Source organism: Triticum aestivum, chromosome 6B (assembly GCF_018294505.1).
Source record: "Triticum aestivum cultivar Chinese Spring chromosome 6B, IWGSC CS RefSeq v2.1, whole genome shotgun sequence".
Lineage (NCBI taxonomy): Eukaryota > Viridiplantae > Streptophyta > Magnoliopsida > Poales > Poaceae > Triticum > Triticum aestivum.
This window is the reverse complement of record NC_057810.1, coordinates 168,287,212-168,311,606: the sequence shown is the minus strand read 5'-3', so window position 1 is coordinate 168,311,606 and position 24,395 is coordinate 168,287,212. Positions and strand designations below refer to the sequence as shown.

At 43.2% G+C, this 24,395-nt stretch overlaps 1 protein-coding gene across 1 annotated transcript; it reads right to left on the bottom strand.

The window, feature by feature from the left end:
* Positions 1-21,578: 21,578 nt before the first annotated feature.
* On the bottom strand, positions 21,579-23,538 carry LOC123139041 (protein MEI2-like 7). The gene is made up of 4 exons (XM_044558861.1): positions 22,799-23,538; positions 22,572-22,685; positions 21,894-22,041; positions 21,579-21,806 (listed from the first exon to the last, which is right to left on the bottom strand). The coding sequence occupies exons 1-4, from the start codon at positions 23,536-23,538 to the stop codon at positions 21,579-21,581; spliced, it is 1,230 nt and encodes a 409-aa protein (XP_044414796.1).
* Between the last annotated feature and the right edge of the window lie 857 nt (positions 23,539-24,395).

The following is a 24,395-nucleotide window of genomic DNA, read 5'->3' as shown; positions in this document are numbered from 1 at the left end:
ACATCTCTCTTCTCAGTAAGCTGGAACTCATGAGTATTTAGCCTCTCAAGGATATCAGTGGGATCAAGTGACTTGTAATCAGCTCTTTCTTGAATCATCAGTGCGAGGGTATCGAATGAGGTATCAAGTGATCTCAGCAATTTCTTCACCACCTCATGGTTGGTGATGTCAGTGGCACCAAGTGCTTGAAGCTCATTTGAGATGTCAGTGAGGTGATCGAAGGTTTGCTGACCATTTTCGTAGTCGAGTCTTTTGAAGCGATTGAAGAGATTGTGAAGAACATCAACTCGGGAGTCATGTTGAGTTGAGACTCCTTCGTTGACCTTCGACAGCCTATCCCAAATCAGCTTGGCAGTTTCCAGGGCACTCACTCTGTCGTACTGTCCTTTGCTCAGATGGCCACATATGGTTTTCTTCGCTTGAGAATCGAGTTGCTTGAATCTCTTCACATCAGCAGCATTCACAGATGGAGTGATTGAGGGAACTCCATTTTCCACAACATACCTGAGATCCTTATCAACTGCCTCAAGATGCATACGCATCTTGTTCTTCTAGTAGGGGTAGTCCATCCCATCAAAGGTAGGACACCCAGCCGAGACCTTGATCATACCTGAAGTCGACATAACTAAAAATCTAGGCAGTTAAACCAAAATCACACAAAACAAGGGAGTACCTTGCTCTGATACCAATTGAAAGTGCGTTACGTCGACTAGAGGGGGTGAATAGGTGATTTTTATGAATTCTCCACTAAGGAATTTTAGGGTGAGGAAATTCCTAAGCGAAGAACTACTTGCAGCAAAATAAGTACTCAGGTATAAGCATAACAAAGCAACAGCATAGTCATCATGATGAAATGAAAGACAAACACAGAGTACAGAAAGCGTGAACACAGGATAAGTAGGATGAAGACAGAACAGACTGAAGAAATAGGATTCAGGAATTAGAGAAAGCCTTTAGTCAAAGTCTTCAAACAGTAATGATCAGGTACATCAACACATAACTGAGGAACTAAAAGGGTTGAGGAAATAGAACTAGTAGGCTTGGTGAAGACAATGATTTGGTAGACCAGTTCCATCTGCTGTGACAGTTGTACGTCTGGTTGGAGCGGCTGAGTATTTAAACTCGACGACACACAGTCCCGGACACACAGTCCTCACTGTATTCTCCTTGAGCTAAGATCACACAGACCTCGCCCAACAGTAGTGGTAAGTCTTCACAGGTGACTTCCAAACCTTCACAGACTTGGTCACTCAGCAATCCACAATTCCTCTTGGATGCTCAGACCATGACGCCTAACCGTCTGGAGGATACACAATCCTCAAAGGTAAAAAAGCGTCGGTTCCACACAGGAACAATCTCTTCAGTGATGCTCAATCACTTTGGGGTTTGTAGGTTTGGGTTTGGGATTTGGGTTTTCCTCACTTGATGATTTTCTCTCAAAGTCCTCGGAGGATGGGATGCTCTCAAATGACAAGTGCCAGTTTCTCTCGGAGCAGCCAACCAGCTAGTGGTTATGGGGGGAGGCTATTTATAGCCTAGGGAGCAGCCCGACATGATAAGACATAAATGCCCTTGGCTGATATGACCGTTAGGTGGTAGGATATTTTGGAACAACTGGCGCGCGGCACAGCAATGGTCCGATTTGAGGTTCAAATTCCTCAGGGCTATCATTTTCCTCACTGTGTAGGCAATTCGCACTTGCGAATTCCTAACTCCTCAGTCAGAAAAATTCCTCAGAGACCAGAAGATCTTCCTCTCTGTCACTAAAGAAATTGAACGAACTGATATGAGATTTCCAATGGCTTCACTCGAAGGATTGGGTAGGTGTAGGATTTTGAGATGAGCATCACTTGGAAATCAGTTTCCTTAGTATTACCTTGACCCCCTTTAACAGTACGGTGTTTCTTATGACTCAAGAAAAAGAAAATGAAACTAAGAAAACAAAAGTCTTCACGCTTCATATTCCTCGCATAAATATCCAACTCTTCAAGGTCACACCAATTTCTTCACTTTCAAAGTCTTCAGGAGAACCAAAGTCTTCAGTCGAAGACATTCATTTTTAGGGGTCGACTTTCACTATAAATATCAAACTCCTCATTGACTTATAGAGCCTGTGTACACTCACAAACACATTAGTCCCTTAACCTATAAGTCTTCAATACACCAAAATCACTAAGGGGCACTAGATGCACTTACAAGGGGGAAAGGGTCCGATCACATTCACTTAGCAGAAAAGGCAACTTGAAGAATTAGCAATAAGTGAATGCTGTATAGGACATAGAACCCAAGTAAATATATAGTCAGTGAAGAACAACGACGGAAAGAGTGAAGACAATGCAAAGTTGAAGAAATTGAAACAATGAGGAATTTTAAAAATGAAGAAAAACTCAAATTGAAGATTTCCAACTTTGGTTGGTGGTGTAACCGACCGTATAAGAATGATGATTTCAGACACCGCGTACAATTGTCATAGGGTTCTGAGAATCAAATTCTTCAATAATTTCTTCACATTTAGAGGGTTAGTCTTCATTAATTGAAGAAAAACATTACTTCGTGTGTTGCACATCTAAGTCATCAAGTTTGCACAAGTTTTAGGATGTGTGTCCTTTTTCAAAGAACATTCGAAGATTCTAAGATATTTAGCTCACACCGCAACTTGCTAAATCTCTTCTCATCCAAGGGCTTTGTAAAGATATCGGCCAGTTGGTCTTCAATATTTGCATGATCGATGGAGATGTCGCCCTTCAACACATGGTCACGAAGAAAATTATGACGAATCTGGATGTGCTTTGTCTTCGAGTGCTATACTGGGTTGTGAGCAATCTTGATTGCACTCTCATTGTCGCAGTAGAGTTGCACATTCTTCACATTAATGCCATAGTCCTTGAGTGTTTGCTTCATCCATAGCAATTTAGCACAGCAAGATCCAACAGCAATGTACTCACCTTCGGCAGTGGAGAGTGATAGATAGTTCTGCTTCTTCGAGGACCAACATACCAAGGATCGTCCGAGGAAATGACATGTGCCTGACATTGACTTTCAGTCCACCCGATCACCAGCATAGTCAGAGTCTTAATATCCAATGAGATCAAAGGAAGAGCCCTTGGGATACCATAATCCAAGTGTTGGTGTGTGAGCTAGATATCGAAGAATATGCTTCGGTGTAGCTTGAAATCGGGCACACATGAAAACACTAAGCATAATATCCGGCCTAGATGCACATACGTACAATAAAGAGCCAATCATGGAGTGGTATACCTTTTGATCGAAGTCTTTACCATTTTCATCGATGCATAGATGGCCATTTGTGGGCATAGGGATTTTGACGCCTTTGCAATCTTGCATGCCGAATTTCCTCAATACATCCTTGAGGTATTTCCCCTGAGATATGAATTTGCCATTGTGTTGTTGACGAATTTGAAGACCTAAGAAGAACTTCAACTCCCCCATCATAGACATTTGATATTACTCACTCATCATATAGGCAAATTCATCACTATAACGTTGGTTAGTACAGCCAAAGATAATATCATCAACATATATTTGGCACACAAATAATTCACCATCATATGCTTTGGTGAAAAGAGTTGGGTCAAGTGATCCGCGTTTGAAGCCTTTCTTCATGAGAAATTCCTTCAGTGTGTCATACCACACCCGAGGTGCTTGTTTGAGGCCATAGAGGTCCTTGTTGAGTCTGTAGACATGATCTGGAAATTTTGGATCCTCAAAACCTAGTGGTTGAGCAACATATACTTCTTCCTTAAGCTTACCATTGAGGAATGCACTTTTCACATCCATTTGATGTAAGATGATATTATGATGGTTAGCGTAAGAAAGCAATATGCGAATAGCTTCAAGTCTAGCAACAGGTGCAAAAGTTTCATTGAAATCAATTCCTTCAACCTGTGTGTAGCATTGAGCTATGAGACGAGCCTTATTCCTTACCACAAGGTCATTTTCATCTTGTTTGTTGCGGTAGATCCATTTGGTACCGATGATGTTGTGCTTGCTTGGGTCTGGTCGCTTGACAAGCTCCCACACATTGTTGAGCTTGAATTGATGCAATTCATCTTGCATGGCTTGTAACACTCAGATTTCATGAATGCTTCATCAACTTCAGTGGGCTCTGTGATAGAGACAAATGCAAAATTCCCACAAAAGTTAGATAAGTGTGAAGCTTTTGAGCGTGTGAGAGGACTTGGTGCGCTGATGTCATCAATGATTTTCTTGATCTGCACTTCGTTTGCAACGAGAGGATGTGTAGGTTGACAAATTTGCTTAGGCCCAACAATTTCTTCAGGACCATTTTCTTCAGCAGCACCAGTGTGATTTTCTTCACGATCCGGAATGACTTCTTCAATAGATTCTTTGGTAGGGATGATATCCTCAGTAGCTTTGAGCTTCATGGATTCCTCAGGTGACATTTCATCTAGCACAGGAGGTAGGTGCTCTCTTTGCGAGCCATTAGTTTCATCAAACCGCACATCTACAGTTTCAACAATCTTGTGATGATTGATGTTGAAGACTCTGTAGGTGTGCCAGTCCTTTCCATAACCAAGCATAAAACCCTCATGTGCTTTTGGTGCAAATTTGGAGTGATGGTGAGGATCTCTAATCCGGCATTTAGCACCGAAGACTTTGAAATAACTTACATTGGGTTTCTTGTCAGTGAGGAGTTCATATGAGGTCTTTTTGAAGAATTTGTGAAGATATACCCTGTTAATTATGTGGCATGCATTATCAATAGCTTCAGGCCAAAATCGTTGTGGTGTCTTGTATTCATCAAGCATGGTGCGAGCCATCTCAATAAGAGTTTTGTTCTTGCGCTCCACGACGCCATTCTGCTGAGGATTATAGAGAGCAGATAACTCGTGAGTAATACCAAGTATATCAAGATATTCATCGAGTCCAGTGTTCTTGAACTCAGTTTCATTATCACTCCTGATATGCTTGATCTTCACACCGAAGTTAGTAGAAGCTCTTGAGGAAAATCGTTTGAAGACTTCCTGCACTTCATTTTTGTAAGTGATGATATGCACCCATGTGTAACGAGAATAATCATCAACTATGACAAAGCAATATAATGATGCAGAACTAGAGAACGTGGCATAATGAGTAGGGCCAAAGAGATCCATATGAAGTAATTCAAAGGGATGAGAAGTGGTCATGATAGTCTTCGAAGGATGCTTGGCCCTGGTGATCTTTCCAGCCTCACAAGCCCCACAAAGATGATCTTTGAGGAATTTTACACCCTCGATGCTAATGACATGCTTCTTCTTTGCGAGTGTATGCAAGTTCCTCATCCCAGCATGACCAAGTCGTCGATGACATAGCCAGCATTCTGAATCTTGTGCAAGTAGACAAGTGGCAGGCTGTGGTCCTGAAGAGAAATCAACAATATACAAGTCTCCTTTCCTAAAGCCTTCGAAGACTTTGGAATTGTCAGATTCCATTAGCACAATGCAGCGATATTTCCTAAAGACGACAACCGTATCAAGATCACAAAGCATTAAGACAGCCATGAGGTTGAATCCTAAGGACTCGACAAGCATGACTTTGTCGATGTGTCTATCCTTTGAGATCGCAACCTTACCTAGACCCAATACCTTGCTTTTGCCTTTATCAGCGTAGGTGATATGCTTCAGATGAGATGGTGACAAATCAGTGTCCATCAACAAGTTCCTGTCATTGGTCATGTGATTTGTACATCCACTGTCGAGGACCCACTCGGTAGCTTTAGGTTGTTTATCCTGCAGATGAAATAGTACAACTTACAAACTCATATACTTCATCAGTGAAGAATATGATATCAATTTCATCAACAGTAACAGATATAGCAATAAGAGGACGAGAGAAATGAGTGATTCATTTCTTCATGATTAGCTTGCGCCCATTCAAGCATATTCAGGTCTCCAGCAAATTCTTCAGACGATTAAGTTCGTCTGGAGACCTGACCCTGCATAAGAGATTAGTTCTTTTTCTTCACCACACACATCTGGTGGGTGGCAAAGAGTTCATCATTCTGCGAGCTCCATAAGGAAAAGATGGCATTGAAGGCAGTGCACTTCGTTTAATAGAAGAGTAGTTAGGATAACCATATGAATAAGCAGAGAAATTCTTCGAGGACTTATGTACATAATGGTTTGAAGAATGATGCACATATTCATAGCCTTTAGACTTTCCCTGCAAAACAGAAGAGTTGGCACGATGATGTTCATATGAGGATTTTGATCCAGATGAAGAATTTGGTCCATATGAAGAATTTGATCTGGGGTTCCTATTCTTCACGGGTGGTGTCATGATGACATTCACCTGAAGATTTTCAAGGCACCTTTTGGGAACCCAGATTTTCTTCATAGGGGGTCCGTTCCTCCAGTTAGTTCCAACATATCGAGCAAATACTCCACCATTCTGATTCTTGAACAATTTATAGTTGGAGTCAAATGACTCATCAGAGGAATATGAAGAATCACAAGTAAAGCCAGATAGAGTGCATGGATCTACAGGAGGTCCTTATGCAGCAACCCATGAGGTTTTGGGATACTGCTCAGGTTTCCAGTAGGTCCCATCAGCATTGAGTTTCCTCTCAAATGCAATACCCTCTTTCCTAGGGTTCCTGTTCAAAATCTGCTTTTTGAGCACATCACAAAGAGTCTGATGCCCTTTGTGCCTTTTGTAAATGTCTGTCACATACAATTCCTTCAGCCCTGCATTATCATTAGTGATACTTATGGTATCCTCAGATGAGGAATTTGTGACCGCAGAGATATTTGAAGAATTTGCAGTAATAGAAGCATTTGAACATTCAGGTGAAGAATTAGCAGATTCACACTCAATGCATTTCAGACATGGTGGAACAAATTCTTCCTGAGCGGAATTGATCTATTGAGCAAGCAATGAATCGTTTTCCTTCTGAAGATCTTCATAACTCACTTTTAACTTCTCAAGATCTTGCTTTCTCTAAAGAAATTCATAAGAAAGCTTCGCATGATCAATTAAGAGAGTGTTATGATGATTTTGAAGGTTGTCAAACCTAGACTGAAGTCTCTGAAGATTATCAGTCAGATTCTTAGTTCGACTCAATTCCTTACCCAACAGGGCATCACTTTTGTCTAGTAGATTTTGAATCTTTTCCGAAGCCTTCTGTTGTTTAACAGCAATTTTAGCAAGTTTGGAATAGCTCGGCTTGAGATTGTCATCAGATTCATCCTCACTGGAGTCAAAGGGGGAATGTTTGAGTACCTTGGCACCTTTTGCCATGAAGCGGTAGGTGGGAGCATAGTCATTGACGCTCTTGTCAGCAGAGTTGGGGAGGTCATTTTCTTCAGTGTTGAAGATGGACTTGCTGACATAAGCAGTAGCGAGGGCTAAGCTCACCACACCAGAGTCTGACTCCTCAGATTCATCCTCTTCCACATTTTCCTCAGATTCAGCTTCAGAGTCAATTTCCTTGCCAATGAATGCCCGGGCCTTCTTGGAACTTCTCTTCTTGTGAGATGAAGACTTTGAAGATTTTGATGATGAAGACTTTGAAGATTTCTTCTTCTTCTTTGAGTCATCAGAATCATCATCTTTGTACTACTTCTTCTTTGATTCATTTTCCCATAGAGGGCAATCAGACATGTAGTGACTAGGTTTCTTGCATTTGTGGCAAGTTCTCTTTTTGTAGTCACGGGACGAGGAATCATCACTCCTTGAAGACTTTCCGAAGCGACCGCGGCGAGAGAAATTTTGGAATTTCCTCACGAGCATTGCTAGCTCCTGGCTCAGTTCTTCAAGATCACCAAGGTTGCTACCAGAATCTTCACCTTCAGACTCAGATAATGCCTTGGCCTTCAGTGCACATGATCTTCCGTAGCTCGGTCCATAGAGATCTCTCTTCTCAGCAAGCTGGAACTCATGAGTATTTAGCCTCTCAAGGATATCAGCGGGATCAAGTGACTTGTAATCAGCTCGCTCTTGAATCATCAGTGCAAGAGTATCGAATGAGGAATCAAGTGATCTCAGCAATTTCTTCACCACCTCATGGTCAGTGATGTCAGTGGCACCAAGTGCTTGAAGCTCATTTGAGATGTCAGTGAGGCGATCGGAGGTTTGCTAAACATTTTCGTTATCGAGTCTTCGCGGTTGAAGAGATTGCGAAGAACATCAACTCGGGAGTCACGTTGAGTGGAGACTCCTTCGTTGACCTTGGACAGCCTGTCCCAAATCAGCTTAGCAGTTTCCAAAACACTCACTCTGTCGTACTGTCCTTTGCTCAGATGGCCACATATGATATTCTTCACTTGAGAATCGAGTGCTTGAATCTCTTCACATCAGTAGCATTCACAGTCGGAGAGACTGAGGGAACACCATTTTCCACAACATACCAGAGATCATTATCAATTGCCTCAAGATGCATGCGCATCTTGTTCTTCCAGTAGGGGTAGTCCGTTCCATCGAAGGTAGGACACCGAGCCGAGGCCTTGATCATACCTGCATTCGACATAACTAAAATTCCAGGCGGTTAAACCAAAATCACACAGAACAAGGGAGTACCTCGCTTTGATACCAATTGAAAGTGTGTTAAGTCGACTGGGGGGTGAATAGGCGATTTATACAAATTCATGGCAGAGGAATTTCAGGGTGAGGAAATTCCTAAGTCACGAACTACAAGCAGCGGAATAAGTACTTAGGTATAAGCATAACAGAGCAATAGCATAGTCATCATGATGAAATGAAAGACAAACACAAAGTACAGGAAGCGTAAACACAGGATAAGCAGGCTGAAGATAATGTGACTGAAGAAATTGGATTGAGGAAATAGATAAAGTCTTCAGTCAAAGTCTTCAAATAGTAATGATCAGGTTCATCAACACATGAATGAGGAAATGAAAGGGTTGAGGAAATAGAACTAGTAGGCTTGGTGAAGAAAATGATTTGGTAGACCAGTTCCAACTGATGTGACAGTTGTACGTCTGGTTGGAGCGGCTGGGTATTTAAACTCGAGGACACACAGTCCCGGACACACAGTCCTCGCCGTATTCTCCTTGAGCTAAGATCACACAACACTTGTGGTAAGTCTTCACAGGTGACTTCCAAACCTTCACAGACTTGGTCACTCGGCGATGCACAATTCCTCTTGGATGCTTAGACCATGACGCCTAACCGTCTGGAGGATACACAGTCCTCAAAGGTAACAAGCAGCGGTTCCACACAGGAACAATCTCTTCAATGATGTTCAATCACTTTGGGTTTGTAGGTGTTTGGGTTTGGGATTTGGGTTTTCCTCACTTGATGATTTTCACTCAAAGTCCTCGGAGGATGGGATGCTCTCAATTGACAAGTGTCAGTTTCTCTCGGAGCAGCCAACCAGCTAGTGGTTGTAGGGGGCGGCTATTTATAGCCTAGGGAGTAGCCCGACATGATAAGACATAAATGACCTTCAATTATATGACCGTTAGGTGGTAGGATATTTTGGATAGCTGGCGCGTAGCACAGCAACGGTCGGATTTGAGGTTCGAATTCCTCAGGGTTATCATGTTCCTCTCTGTGTAGGCAATCTGCACTGGTGAATTTCTAACTCCTCAGTCAGAACAAATTCCTCAGAGACCAGAAGAAATTGACTGAACTGATATGAGGTTTCCAATGGCTTTACTCGAAATGATTGGGTAGGTGTAGGATTTTGAGATGAGCATCACTTGGAAATTAGTTTCCTTAGTATTACCTCGACCCCTTTTAACAGTACGGTGTTTCCTATGACTCAAGAAAGAGAAAATGAAACTATGAAAACAAAAGTTTTCACGCTTCATAATCCTCGCATGAATATCCAAGTCTTCAAGGTCACACCAATTTCTTCACTTTCAAAGTCTTCAGGAGAACCAAAGTATTCAGCTGAAGACATTCATTTTTAGGGGTCGACATTCATCGTAAATATCAAACTCCTCATCGACTTATAGAGCCTGTGTACACTCACAAACATATTAGTCCCTTAACCTATAAGTCTTCAATACACAAAAATCACTAAGGGGCACTAGATGCACTTACACCAACAAGCGATATTGTTTAACACCCCTAGTTAGGCATAAAACATAAATCTAGGAGTTATCATCTTTGGTATATAATCCATAAGTAGCTCTCATAATAGATTCATCTAGCCTCTGGTTAGATGTGGTTATGTGTTTCAATTAGTGTTTGTGCCAAGTAAGACCTTTGGGATAGCTTACGGTGATAGTTGTTTTAATCTTGTTGAGAAACAGAAACTTTTGTGCCCCAGAAAATAATTTTCATAATCATAGAAGCGTGCTTTTGATCTGATTCTTTTGGCACTGGATTGGTACACAAATTTCCCAGGTTTTCCTAATTTTTCAGAATTTTTGGAGTTAGAGAAGTACTCGAGAGTTACAGATTGCTACACAATGTTCTGTTTTTGACAGATTCTATTTTCTATGTGTTGTTTGATTATTTCGATGAATCTATGGGTAGTATCGGGAGGGGGGGTATGAACCATGGAAAGTTGGAATACAGTAGATATTACACCTATATAAATAAAGAATGACTTCACAATAGTACCATAAAGTGGTGATTTATTTTCTTATACTAACGGGGCTTATGAGATTCTGTTGAGTTTTGTGTTGTGAAGTTTTCAAGTTTTGGGTAAGGATTTGATGGACTATGGAATAAGGAGTGGCAAGAGCCTTAGCTTTGGGATGCCCAAGGCATCCCAAGTTAATATTCAAGGACAACCAAGAGCCTAAGCTTGGGGATGCCCCAGAAGGCATCCCCTCTTTCGTCTTCATATATCGGTAACTTTTCTTGAGGCTATATTTTTATTCACCACATGATATGTATTTTTCTTGGAGCGTATTGTATGATTTGAGTCTTTGCTTTTTAGTTTTCCACAATCATCCTTATTGTACACACTTTTTGAGAGGGACACGCATGAATCGTGATTTATTAGAATACTCTATGTCCTTCACTTATATCTTTTGAGCTAGGCAATTTTGCTCTAGTGCTTCACTTATATCTTTTTAGAGCACGGCGGTGGTTTTATTTTATAGAAATTGATGAACTCTCATGCTTCACTTATATTATTTTGAGAGTCTTTAAACAGCATGGTAATTTGCTTTGGTTATAAATTTAGTCCTAATATATATGATAGGCATCCAAGAGAGATATAATAAAAACTTTCATATAAAGTGCATTGAGTACTATGAGAAGTTTGATTCTTTATGATTTTTTTGAGATATGAAGATGGTCATATTAGAGTCATGCTAGTGAGTAATTGTGAATTTTAGAAATACTTGTGTTAAAGTTTTTGATTCCCGTAGCATGCAAGTATGGCGAACCGTTATGCGATGAAGTCGGAGCATGATTTATTTTTTGGTTGTCTTCCTTATGAGTGGCGGTCGGGGATGAGCGATGGTCTTTTCCTACCAATATATCCCCTAGGAGCATGCACGTAATACTTCGTTTCGATAACTAATAGATTTTTGCAGTAAGTATGTGAGTTCTTTATGACTAATGTTGAGTCCATGGATTATACGCACTCTCACCCTTCCACCATTGCTAGCGTCTCCAGTACCGCGCAACTTTCATCGGTACCATACACCCACCATATACGTTCCTCAAAATAGCCACCATACCTACCTATTATGGCATTTTCATAGCCATTCCGAGATATATTGCCATGCAACTTTCCACCGTCTCGTTTATTATGGCACGCCTCATGATTGTCATATTGCTTTGCATGATCATGTAGTTTACATCGTATTTGTGGCAAAGCTACCTTTCATGATTCTTTCATACATGTCACTCTTGATTCATTGCACATCCTGGTACACCGCCAGAGGCATTCATATAGAGTCATATTTAGTTCTAAGTATCAAGTTGTAATTCTTGAGTTGTAAGTAAATAAAAGTGTGATGATCTTCACTATTAGAGTATTGTACCAGTGAGGAAAGCATGATGGAGACTATGATTCCCCCACAGGTCGGGATGAGACCCTGGACGAAAAATAAAATAAAATAAAAAAAGAGGCCAAAAAATTTAGAAAGGCCCAAATAGAAAAAAAAAGAGAAGGGGCAATGTTACTATCCTTTTTCCACACTTGTGCTTCAAAGTAGCACTATGATCTTCATGATAGAGAGTCTCCTATGATGTAACTTGCATATGCTAGTGGGAATTTTTCATTATAGAACTTGGCTTGTATATTCCAATGATGGGATTCCTCAAATTGCCCTAGGTCTTCGTGAGCAAGCGAGTTGGATGCACACCACTTAGTTTTCTTTTGAGCTTCCATAAACTTATAGCTCTAGTGCATTCGCTGCATGGCAATCCCTACTCACTCACATTGATATCTATTGATGGGCATCTCCATAGCCCGTTAATATGCCTAGTTGGTGTGAGACTATCTCCTTCTTTTTGTCTTCTCCACAACCACCATATTCTATTCCACCTATAGTGCTGTGTCCATGGCTCACGCTCATGTATTGCGTGAAAGTTGAAAAAGTTTGAGAACATCAAAAGTATGAAACAATTGCTTGGCTTGTCATCGGGGTTGTGCATGATTTAAATGATTTCTGTGATGAAGATGGAGCATAGCCAGACTATATGATTTTGTAGGGATAAGCTTTCTCTGGCAATGTTATTTTGAGAATACATAATTTCCTTGTTAGTATGCTTGAAGTATTATTGTTTTTATGTCAATATTAAAATTTTGTTTTGAATCTTATGGATCAGAACATTCATGCCACAATACAGAAAATGACATGGATAAATATGTTAGGTAGCATTCCACATCAAAATTTTGTTTTTATCATTTACCTACTCGAGGACGAGCAGGAATTAAGCTTGGGGATGTTTGATACGTCTCCAATGTACCTATAATTTTTTATTACTCCATGCTATTATATTATCTATTTTGGATGTTTTATATGCATTAATATGCTATTTTATAATACTTTTGGGACTAACCTATTAACCTAGAGCAAGTGTCAGTTCATGTTTTTTAATTGTTTTTGAGTTTCGCTGAAAAGGAATACCAAACGGAGTCCAAACGGAATGAAACCTTTGCGATGATTTTTCTTGGACCAGAAGACAACCAGGAGACTTGGAAATGAAGTCGGAGGAGCCACGAAGCGGCTTCAAGGACAGAAGGCGCGCCCAGGGGGGTAGGACACGCCCCCCACCCTTGTGGGCCCCCGTGACCCTCCTGACCTAATTATTTCACCTATATATTCCCATATATCCCCAAACCAACAAAAGCATCCACGAAAACACTTTTCTGCCGCCGCAACCTTCTGTACCCTTGAGATCCCATATAGGGACCTTTTCCGGCACCCTGCCGGAGGGGGATTCGATCACGGAGGGCTTCTACATCAACTCTATTGCCCTTCTGATGAAGCGTGAGTAGTTTAGCACAGACATACGAGTCCATATCTAATAGCTAGATGGCTTATTCTCTCTCTTTGATTCTCAATACCATGTTCTCCTCGATGTTCTCGGAGATCTATTTGATGTAATACTTTTTTGCGGTGTGTTTGCCGAGATCCGATGAATTGTGGATTTTTTATCAGCTTATCTATGAATATTATTTGAATCTTCTCTGAGTTCTTATATGCATGATTTGATATCTTTGCAATTCTCTTCGAACTATCTGTTTGGTTTGAGCAACTAGATTTTTTTCTTGCAATGGGAGAAGTGCTTAGCTTTGGATTCAATCTTGCGGTGTCCTTTCCCAGTGACAGTAGGGGCAGCAAGGCATGTATTGTACTGTTGCCACTAAGGATAAAAAGATGGGGTTTTCATCATATTGCTTGAGTTAATTCCTCTACATCATGTCATCTTACTTAATGCGTTACTCCATTCTTTATGAACTTAATACTCTAGATGCATGCTGGATAGCGGTCGATGTGTGGAGTAATAGTAGTAGATGCAGAATCGTTTCGGTCTACTTGACATGGACATGGTTCCTATATTCATGATCATTGCCTTAGATATCGTCATAACTTTGCGCTTTTCTATCAATTGCTCGGCAGTAATTTGTTCACCCACCGTATTATTTGCTATCTTGAGAGAAGCCACAATTGAAACCTATGGCCCCCGGGTCTATTTTCCATCATACAAGTTTCCGATCTACAATATTAGTTTCCGATCTACTATTCTTGCAATCTTTTACTTTCTGATCTACAAACTAAAAATACCAAAAATATTTACTTTATCGTTTATCTATCTTTATGAGTTCTCACTTTTGCAAGTAACCGTGAAGGGATTGAGAACCCCTTTATCGCGTTGGGTGCAAGTTTGTTTGATTGTTTGTGCAGGTATTCGGTGATTTGTGCGTTGTCTCCTACTGGATTGATACCTTGGTTCTCAAACTGAGGGAAATACCTATCTCTACTTTGCTGCATCACCCTTTCCTCTTCAAGGGAAAAACCAACACAAGCTCAAGAAGTAGCAATTCTTCCCATAGATTTTTTAATAGTGGAATCCGCAAGATGCAAATTTAAACAACAATCATTAAATTCACGGAAACCTAGCACATCACATAAATTTTTCAAAATAGTGGAAACACTAGCACCCAAATCACACAAAGCATGGCACTCATAATCCTTAATTTTAATCTTAATTGTAGGTTCCCACTCATCATAAAGCTTTCTAGGGATAGAAACTTCCAACTCAAGTTTTTCTTCAAAAGATTTCAACATAGCATCAACAATATGTTTAGTAAAAGCTTTATTTTGATTATAAGCATGAGGAGAATTCAACATGGATTGCAACAAGGAAATACAATTTATCAAAGAACAATTATCATAATTAAAATCCTTGAAATCCAAAAGAGTGGGTTCATTGCTACTTAAAATTTTGACCTCTCCGATCCCACTTTTATCAAATTTTGCATCAAGATCTATAAACTCTGAATCATCGGGTGCCTTCTAGCTAAAGTTGACTCATATCCAGTCCCATCTTTATCAACATTTATATTAGAAAACAAATATTCAATAGGAGTCGCATCAATCACTTTAAGATCTTCATCATTATTATCACGAGAAATGGAAGAAAACGCTTTTACAAACCAATCTCGCTTAGCACGCATCCTAGCGGTTCTTTCTTTACATTCATCAATAGAAATTCTCATAGCTTTTAAAGAATCATTAATATCATGCTTGGGTGGAATAGATCTAATTTTCAAAGAACCAATCTCAAGAGAAATTATATCCATGTTCCTAGCCAAATCATCAATCTTAAGCAATTTTTCCTCAACCATAGCATTGAAATTCTTTTGAGAATTAATTAAAATTCTACTGAGAACTAATAAATTCTTTAATATTGTTCTCAAGATAAGAGAGCATATTATTAAAATTTCCATAAGAATTGTTGTAGTAATTACCATAATTATTAGAGGAATTACTAGAAAACGGCCTAGGGTTGAGATTACCTCTATACGCGTTATTTCCAAAATTGTTCCTACCAAAAAAATTCACATCCATAGATTCATTATTATTCTCAATCAAAGCGGACAAAGGCATATCATTAGGATCAATAGGAGCACTCTTACTAGCAAACAATTTCATAAGCTCATCCATCTTTCCACTGAAAACATTAATTTCTTCAATTGCATGCACTTTTTTACTAGTAGAGGATCTTTTGGTATGCCATTGAGAGTAATTAGACATGATATTATCTAGGAGTTTAGTAGCTTCTCCTAATGTGATTTCCATAAAAGTACCTCCCATGGCCGAATCTAAAAGATTTCTAGATGCAAAATTTAATCCGGCATAAAAAATTTGTATGATCATTCATAAACTTAAACCATGAGTAGGGCAATTACTTATCATCAATTTCATCCACTCCCATGATTGTGCAACATGTTCATGATCAAGTTGCTTAAAATTCATTATATCGTTCCTAAGGGAGATGATCTTAGCAGGAGGAAAATACTTGGAAATAAAAGCATCTTTACACTTATTCCATGAATCAATACTATTTTTAGGCAAAGATGAAAACCAAGTTTTAGCATGATCTCGTAGTGAGAATGGAAATAGCTTCAATTTAACAATATTATTATCCACATCTTTCTTCTGGATGTGGCATCTTCACTAGGAAGGCTGGAAAATTGATTTTTCATAACAAGATTCAGCAAAGCAGCATTAATTTCATAAGATTCCGCACTAGTGCCAGGAGCAGCCGGAGTAATAATAAAATCATTATTATTAGTGTTGGAAAATTCACATAACTTGGTATTCTCTTGAATCATCATGCCAAAGCAAGCAATCTAGCACACAAGCAAACGAAAAGACGAACGGAAGAAGGGCGAATAAAAAAGCAAATCTTTTTGTATTTTTCTGAAAATCATTTGTGATGGGGGAGAGGAAAACGAGAGGCAAATGGAAATAATTGAATGTAAGAGATGAGAGTTTATGATGGGTACTTGGTAGGCTTGATGTAGATCTCCTCGGCAACGGCGCCAGAAATTCTTCCTGCTATTCCTTGAGCTTGCGTTGGTTTTTCCCTTGAAGAGGAAAGGGTGATGCAACAAAGTAGAGATAAGTATTTCCCTCAGTTAAGAACCAAGGTATCAATCCAATAGGAGATACAAGCAAGTCCCCAATCTATGCACCTGCACAAACAATCAAACACTTGCACCCAACGCAATAAAGGGGTTGGCAATCCCTTCATGGTCACTTGCAAAGGTAAGATCTGATAGAGATAGATGTAAAATATTTCTAAAACGTAAAGTAAAATAAAAGTAAATAAATTGCAGCGAGATATTTTTGGTATTTTTGATGTATAGATCTGAAAATATATGATGGAAAATAGACCCGGGGCCATAGGTTTCACTAGAGGCTTCTCTCTTGAAGGAAAATAATACGATGGGTGAACAAATTATTGTCGAGCAACTGGTAGAAAAGCGCAAAGTTATGACGATATCCAAGGCAATGATTATGAATATAGGCATCACGTCCGTGTCAAGTAGACCGACATGATTTTGCATCTACTGCTATTACTCCACACATCGACCGCTATCGAGCATGCATCTAGTGTATTAAGGTCATAAGAATGGATTAACGCCTTAAGTAAGATGACATGATGTAGAGGGATAAACTCAAGAAATATGATGAAACCCCCATGTTTTTACCCTTGCTGGCAACAACACAAATACGTGCCTCGCTACCCCTACTTTGTCACTGGGTGAGGACACCGCAAGATTGAACCCAAAACTAAGCACCTCTCCCATTGCAAGAAATACCAATCTAGTTAGCCAAACTAAACCGATAGTTCGAAGAGAAATACAAAGATATCAAAACATGCATATAAGAATTCAGAGAAGATTCAAATAATATTCATAGATAATCTGATCATAAATCCACAATTCATTGGATCTCGACAAACACACAGCAAAAGAAGATTACATCGGATATATCTCCATGAACATCGAGGAGAACATGGTATTGAGGATCAAAGAGAGAGAAGAAGCAATCTAGCTACTGGCTATGGACCCGTAGGTCTGAGGTAAACTACTCACGCCTCATCGGAAGGGCAATAGGGTTGATGTAGAAGCCCTCCGTGATCGAATCCCCCTCCGGCAGGGTGCCGACAAAAGGTCCCAAGATGGTATCTCATGGGTACATAAGGTTACAATGGCGAAAAAGTATTTTGATGGATGCTTCTGGTGGTTTGGGAATATTTGGGAATTTATAGGCCAAGAATTAGGGTTGGAGGAGCTCCGAGGGACCCACAAGGCAGGGGGCTCCCCCCTGGGGCGTGCCCTGCACCCTTGCAGACGCCTCGGGACTCCTCTGCCTTGGTTTCCAAGTCCCACGTGTATCTTTTGGTCCAAGAAAAATCATCGTGAAGTTTTATTCCGTTTGGACTCCGTTTGATATTCCTTTTCTCTAAAACTCAAAAACAAGGAAAAAAACAGAAACTGGCACTGGGCTCTGGGTTAATAAGTTAGTCCCAAAAATAATATAAAATAGCATATTAATGCATATAGAACATCCAAAACAGATAATATAATAGCATGGAACAATCAAAAATTATAGATACGTTGGAGACGTATTAGCCTTCGCCGCCCGAAGCGCCGGTGAGCTCGCAATTTGTTGCGTTGGCGGCCAATGCGCACAAGGTGTTTGATGAAATGCCCACAAGGTATGATTTCGACCCCCCCCCCTCTTTTTACATAAATGTATACATATTGATAGCTTATTATGTTCTACATACTTTGTAGTTTCAATGATGACACATATATGTCAACTACGGGTGTTGGCTCCAACAATTGTCATTGGTCTCAAACCAATGAAGTGCATGAAGATGATCATGAGTATGAAGAGGATGAGGATGGTGAGGGTATCATCGATGCACCGAAAGGAAGAGCGGGCAACTACACAATTGACGAAGACATCTTGCTATGCGATGCATGGTTGCATGTGTCTATGGATGCCAACATTGGAGGGGACCATAGTAGAGATACATATTGGGTCCGGATGAAGGAGCACTTTGATTCACACAACAAGAATGGAATTGAGCGCACTGATAGATCTCTTCGCTCCGAGTGATCGACAATCAAGAAAGATTGTCAAAGATGGGCGGCGGCATTGAAGTCGATTGACACGATAAACCCAACTGGCACTAATGATAGAGATAGGGTAAGTGCCATTTCTTTATGTTCCATGTTCATGCTTCTTCTTTGGTGTTTCAAGTGCTAACTTATTCTTTTGTTTGTAGCTCACTATTGCACAAAACTTATTTCGAGGAGAGAGAAGATGACCAAGAAAGGCAAAGTCAAGAAAGGGGGAGCATTTGTGTTGCCCCATTGCTTCGAAGTGTTAAAGGATGAAGAGAAATGGTAGGCCCGTGATGACCAAGAGGAGAGCAAGAAAAGCAAGGCAACTATTGATTTGGATGATGATGAGGAGGAGGAGGCATCAAGTGATGATGGCAAGAGGAGCCCTACACCAAACTCGGTTGCCTACTCCAAGCCAAAAAGACCAAATGGTGGTAAGAAAGATGTAAAAGAAAAGAAGAAGAAGAGAGGAGATGATGAGTTAAAGAATGCTATAGAAGCTATTGTGAAGGCACGAAAGGAAGCAAACAAAGCGAGGATGGTGGCAAGGAGCCAAGATGCGGTGGCCGAGAAGAGGAGGTTGGCATCCGAGGAGAGGAGGGTGGCGGCCGAGGAGAGGAAGGTGGCATTGGAGGAGAAGAAATTGGTCGTGGAGGAGCGAGCTAGATTATTGGAATGGGAGAAGTACTTGTTCTTCATGGACATATCTACCCTCGATGATAGGCAAAAGGAGTACATCAATCTTTCCCGTGCGATGAAGTCTTGATCCAAAAAAGATCCATGGTCATGGGAGGCATGGGAGGCATGAGAGCTACCATGGGAGGCCTCGGAGGCATGGGAGCTACCATGGAAGGCTTGGAAACAAGCATGGGAGGCATGGGCGCCATGTGCGCATGGGGGACATGGGTGGTTTCAGAGCTATCGTGGGCGGCATGGGAGCATCTACGGGAGGCATGGGTGGGTTTGGAGCTATCATGGGAGGCTTGAGAGACATGGGAGCATCTACGGGAGGCATGGGTGGCTTCGGAGCTACCATGAGAGGCTTGGAAGGAATGAGAGCATCTACGGGAGGCATGGGTGGCTTTGGAGCTACCACGGGAGGCTTGTGAGGCATGAGTTTTGGGTCTCTCATGGGAGGCATGCGAGCACCTCCGGGTGACATGGGTGGACGCATGGCTTCCGGCGTGCCTCACATGAAGGCATGATGCCGTTGGAGGTCGTGCGAACACTGTCCGAGCTCCCGATGACGATGAGACGCTTGAAAAAGGAGAAGAGCAGGAAGAATCATCTTCAGAAGAGGAGGAAGATGATGTGGCATGATTGTTGATGTGGCATTTGTTTGTGTGAAATTTTATTTGTTATGAACTAGGTTGGGTGATTTTGAACTATGTCATGCAATTGAACTATGCTATGTTGCTCCACCTCTATTTTGCACACTTGTTTAATGTTTGAAAGATCATCATGTAGTCAAATGGATATGTGTTGTTCATATTTGCCAAACGTCATCTGCTCGTGCGCGCTGCATTTTGCAGCGCCTGTTGGAGCTATAGTGACACGTCATATTTTAAAGCGCCTTCTGAAGTGAGCGCCTTGCTACGCGTAAAAAAAACTATTTCGATGTTGTAAAAATATTTTAGCGTGCCGCGGGGTTACGCGCCTGTTAGAGATGCTCTAGGAAGTTTAGCCGAGTGCTTCCATCCTTCGGCCCTTGGCCTTGCGGGCCCTGCCTGCCTGCCAGCCTCCCATCGTTGAACCGCAGGGGAGCAAGGCCAGGCAGCAGGAACAGCGAGGGCTCCATGCCATTTCGTGACCGCCTCGTCCAAAGTGGGAGTAGACAGAACAGAAGCACCAACCCCGTCTCCCCCTCTGACCCATCGTACGGAGGAGTATCAGGGGAAGTCTGGCCCACCAAAGGCTGCCGCGCGAGCTCCCTCCCTGTAGCCATCGTGCTTTCCTCCCCCTTTGCCTGATGAAAACAACAAACATATTCCGGCAGTGATCCATCATGCACTGGTACTCCGAAAATGGTGCAAGCCCGTGACAACGCAAGCCATGCGGTGCGGTGCGGTGCGAGGCCATGCGACCTCCTGTACGTACACTGTACAGGAGATGGAGATGTCGATCGTTGGCAGCCTTGCACCAGAATCGACCGCGCTGTGCAGCACGTCTCACGCTTTCGACAGGCTTTGTTTTGCACAAAAGCGGCAACTGCCCCACGTACGCACGCTTTTGCTTGCCCCCTTCCTTCAAAACCTGCCACAAAATCACACAGATGCGTGGTGCATGTATGCACCGGATATCCTGGTGGTACGCATGCATGCATGCATGCCATGGCGTCCGTGGAGTAGTACAACCGACAATGCAAATTGCAGAGGCACCGAGGCGATGCCAGAACGCCTGGGACGCCCACCCCAGCAGAACAAGACGACAACGCTTGTTTCTTTGTCCGGCAACAGAGCAGACGAGATCACCAACCCTACTCGGTGCAACAGCAACGCCTTTCCGTGTCCACTTTAAACTGTACGTAAGAAAGACTAGCACCAAATCAAACACACAGAACCGCTGCGATTCTGGCTACTGGCCGGTACACGTACACGGAGCTGCATGCATGCACATGCTATCGACAACTATGCTGGTGCTGGCAGTGCAGGCCTTCTGGTTCTGATCAAATAAGGCATTCTTTTGACGGAAAGAAAGAACACGACACGACACGAGCCAATAAACCACACGGTACATGGACTGATGGGGTGGGACTCCCGGATTACACGAGACGACACGATCAAAGAAGACAGTACAGGGCAACAGTCTACAGCTTGATAAAGCTGCCACGCTAGTGTCCAAACTCCAGCAGCCTTCCCCTCCGCGCCGTTGCACCAAAGGAGAAAGCAGGAAGGCATGGCCGGACTCGGGACTTGACCGTGCCACGCCACCGGGAAATGGCGAACCAACAGAGCGCGCGCGCGCGCGCGCGCGCGAGCGTAGCAGCAACTTGGATCGTTTGACTTGACGCGACCATGCTTGGAGTGGCTGGCTAGCTCGTGACCTCGCCTCGACGCACCCACACCAGCTGCTGCTCCGGTGCCGCCGGCTGGACGGCGGGGGAGACGCGCGGAGGGACACGTCGGCCGAGGTGCATGGGCTCGGCCGGGGGCGGGTCGGCGGCGCCGTCGCGCGGCGGCGAGAAGAGGGCCGGGAGGTACTCGTCGGTGTGGCACGCGAAGGTGGACCGGCTAAAGTGCCTCACCAGCCTGTGCCTGCCCTGCAAACACCAACGGCGCACGGCGTCAGAGAACAAATCGCATGCATCATGCATGCATGCATCGACGGCACGGAGGAGGTTCGTTACCTGCATGTAGGCGGCGCCGATGTTGATGATCTTGCCGCTGCCGAGCGAGCGGTGCCAGCCGCGGCCGTGCAGGGCGTAGTGCAGCCCGCGCGCCGCCTCCGCCGTCGTGAAGTTGACGAAGGCGTACCCCTTGTTGCTGCAGCGCTGCCTGCTAAATTTGCACGTTGCAACAACAAGAATGAAGATCTTGACAGTGGAGTTTTTGAACTGCTGGAAAATACATTCAAGCTAAGCTACAAGACCAAACTAAAGTTATGCATGCTCTCGGTGGCCGTTTATTTCCCTGTTTTGCTTTGGTTGTTTGTCCTCTTCCAGGGGCTCTGTTGGAGACAGTACTACTAGCTTTTACAGATGTAAATGAACAACTAAACATTTTGTCTATTACTATCACCAAAGCACAGCAAACAAGTCGATCGGTACGTGCTCTGCCAAACTGTGTCTCGACAAAAGAAAAGGTACTTTGAAAAACTACGGTACTTATTTTTCTGGCTCTCATTTGCCTCTATTACACCACACGAAGGACGACGCGCAGAAGAGAAAAAGAAGAGGATTAACGATGGCTTTCGTCCATTTGATAGTGCGACTAGTGTGTTACGCTACCGCGCAAGAAAGAATGCAGGCAAGAAATCACCCTGTCAAGCCGTGAGAGAAGAGCGAGGCGAGCATGAGATGGATCACCTGAAATCCATGGGCAGGTAGAGGAAATCGTACGCGGCGGGCACGGCGCCGGGGCCGCGCCGCCTGTTCACGCGGGCGCAGTGGTCGTCCAGCAGCTTCATCATCGAGGGGCGGCTGCATGCGACGGCGCACACCAAAACGCGAAAGATCCATCAGCTAAAACGCAGGCACGAACTGAACACGGCGAGATGGAGAACGTAGCGTGGCTAGGATAGCTGGCCGCTTACGTGAGCTTGTTGGGGATGTTGCGGATCATGACGGTGGTGCGGCTGCGGCCGTGCCAGGCCCAGGCCGGCGGGGGCACCGGCCACGCCCTCCGCCTCGTGAGCGCCGGCGACGGCGACCTCTCCCGCCCTCCGCCACGCGCGGCCGGCACGTACACCTTGCTCCTGCCCCTGGCCCGCTGCCCCCGCGGCCCGCACGGCGGAGCCGCCGGCAGGAGACGGCGAGTCGCGGGTCCTCCTCCCTTGCCCTTCCCGGCCGCGGCCGCTCGCGCCGTGTGCTTGTAGTTGAAGCTGTGCATCACCTGCGCGTACAGCTTCTCAGGATCGAACACGGGCCCGCGCGGACGGCCGTGGTGACGCGGCGCGGCGACGTGCTCGGGGAAGAAGGGCCGCGGCGGGAGGGGGCCGGGGTAGTGGTGCTCGGGGAAGGTGGCGCGGGAGTAGTTGGCGGCGAGGGGGAAAGGTGGCGGGTAGCCGGCGTCGCCGTGGTACTCCGGCGTCATGAAAGGGTGGGGCTTTGGCGGAGCGTGGTGGGCGCGGGCGGAGCGGCGGCTGTATGGCCGCGCGTACGCGTTGAGCCCCGTCGCTGCCATGGCTTTGGGAGGCCTGGTGGGAGGAGAAGGAGACGGCGAGTTGGAAGACACACGTTCGCCGGCGGGGAAGCGCTCCCTGGCCGGGGGCACGATCTGGCTTCTTTGTAGGAGCGTTGTGGGAATTGGCCGGGGGCATCCAGAAATGGTCATTTGGGTATGCAGCCAGTGTGTCTCACCGAAAGCGGGGACCCACTTTCTGACAGGTGTAGTGCAGCTCCTGGGCAGGTTAATCGGTCCGTTTGACCGCTCCGTTTGGTGGAGCACCTGCAGTCCTGCAGCGTCTCTCCGTCACACTCTTCTCTCCGTGTTATCACGATCAGAATGTTACTCGCTCCGTTCATATGTTTTAAGTAGATATTTTAATATGAACTTGTATTTTTTTCAGGGTAATATGAACTTGTATATACTAACTGAAATGAGTAACAAACACACTAAAACACTAAAATGTACCACCTCCATTTTTAATATTGAACTGCCAAAATAACTTACATTTGTGAACAGAGAGTCTAAGATATTCTAACTTTTTGTAAGTCGGTGTATGTAGACACGTTTTGACGTGTTTGTTTACTCATCTCAATCTGTATATAGCCCACATTGAAATATTCAAAGTAATGACTATTTCATTTATCTATTGACTTACTCCCTCCGTTCCATAATGTAATGCCTATAAATTTTTTATAAAGTCAAACTTTATAAACTTTGACCAAGTTTATAAAGAAAACTATTTATATATACAATATCAAATATATAAAATATGAAAATACATCTTATGATGAATCTAACAATATATGTTAGGCATTCTAAATGTAAATGTTTTTCTCCACAAACTTGGTCAAAGTTTGTAAGGTTTGACTTTTCCAAAAATCTATAGGCACTATATTATGGAACGGAGGGAGTACCCCGCAAAAGAAATCAATTGACTTAGGGTTCATTTGAATTGGAAGGATTCCGTGAAAAAAGTTAGAAGAATGAGGATTCACGGGGAAATTCCATTGAGATGTATTCGG

Coding starts and splice junctions, on each gene's coding strand:
- LOC123139041 (XM_044558861.1), bottom strand. CDS start 23,538: ATGACCATTTCTGGATGCCCCCGGCCAATTCCCACAACGCTCCTACAA. Junction 22,686..22,798: donor AACATCCCCAACAAGCTCAC/GTAAGCGGCCAG, acceptor CGTCGCATGCAG/CCGCCCCTCGATGATGAAGC. Junction 22,042..22,571: donor TACCTGCCCATGGATTTCAG/GTGATCCATCTC, acceptor CAAATTTAGCAG/GCAGCGCTGCAGCAACAAGG.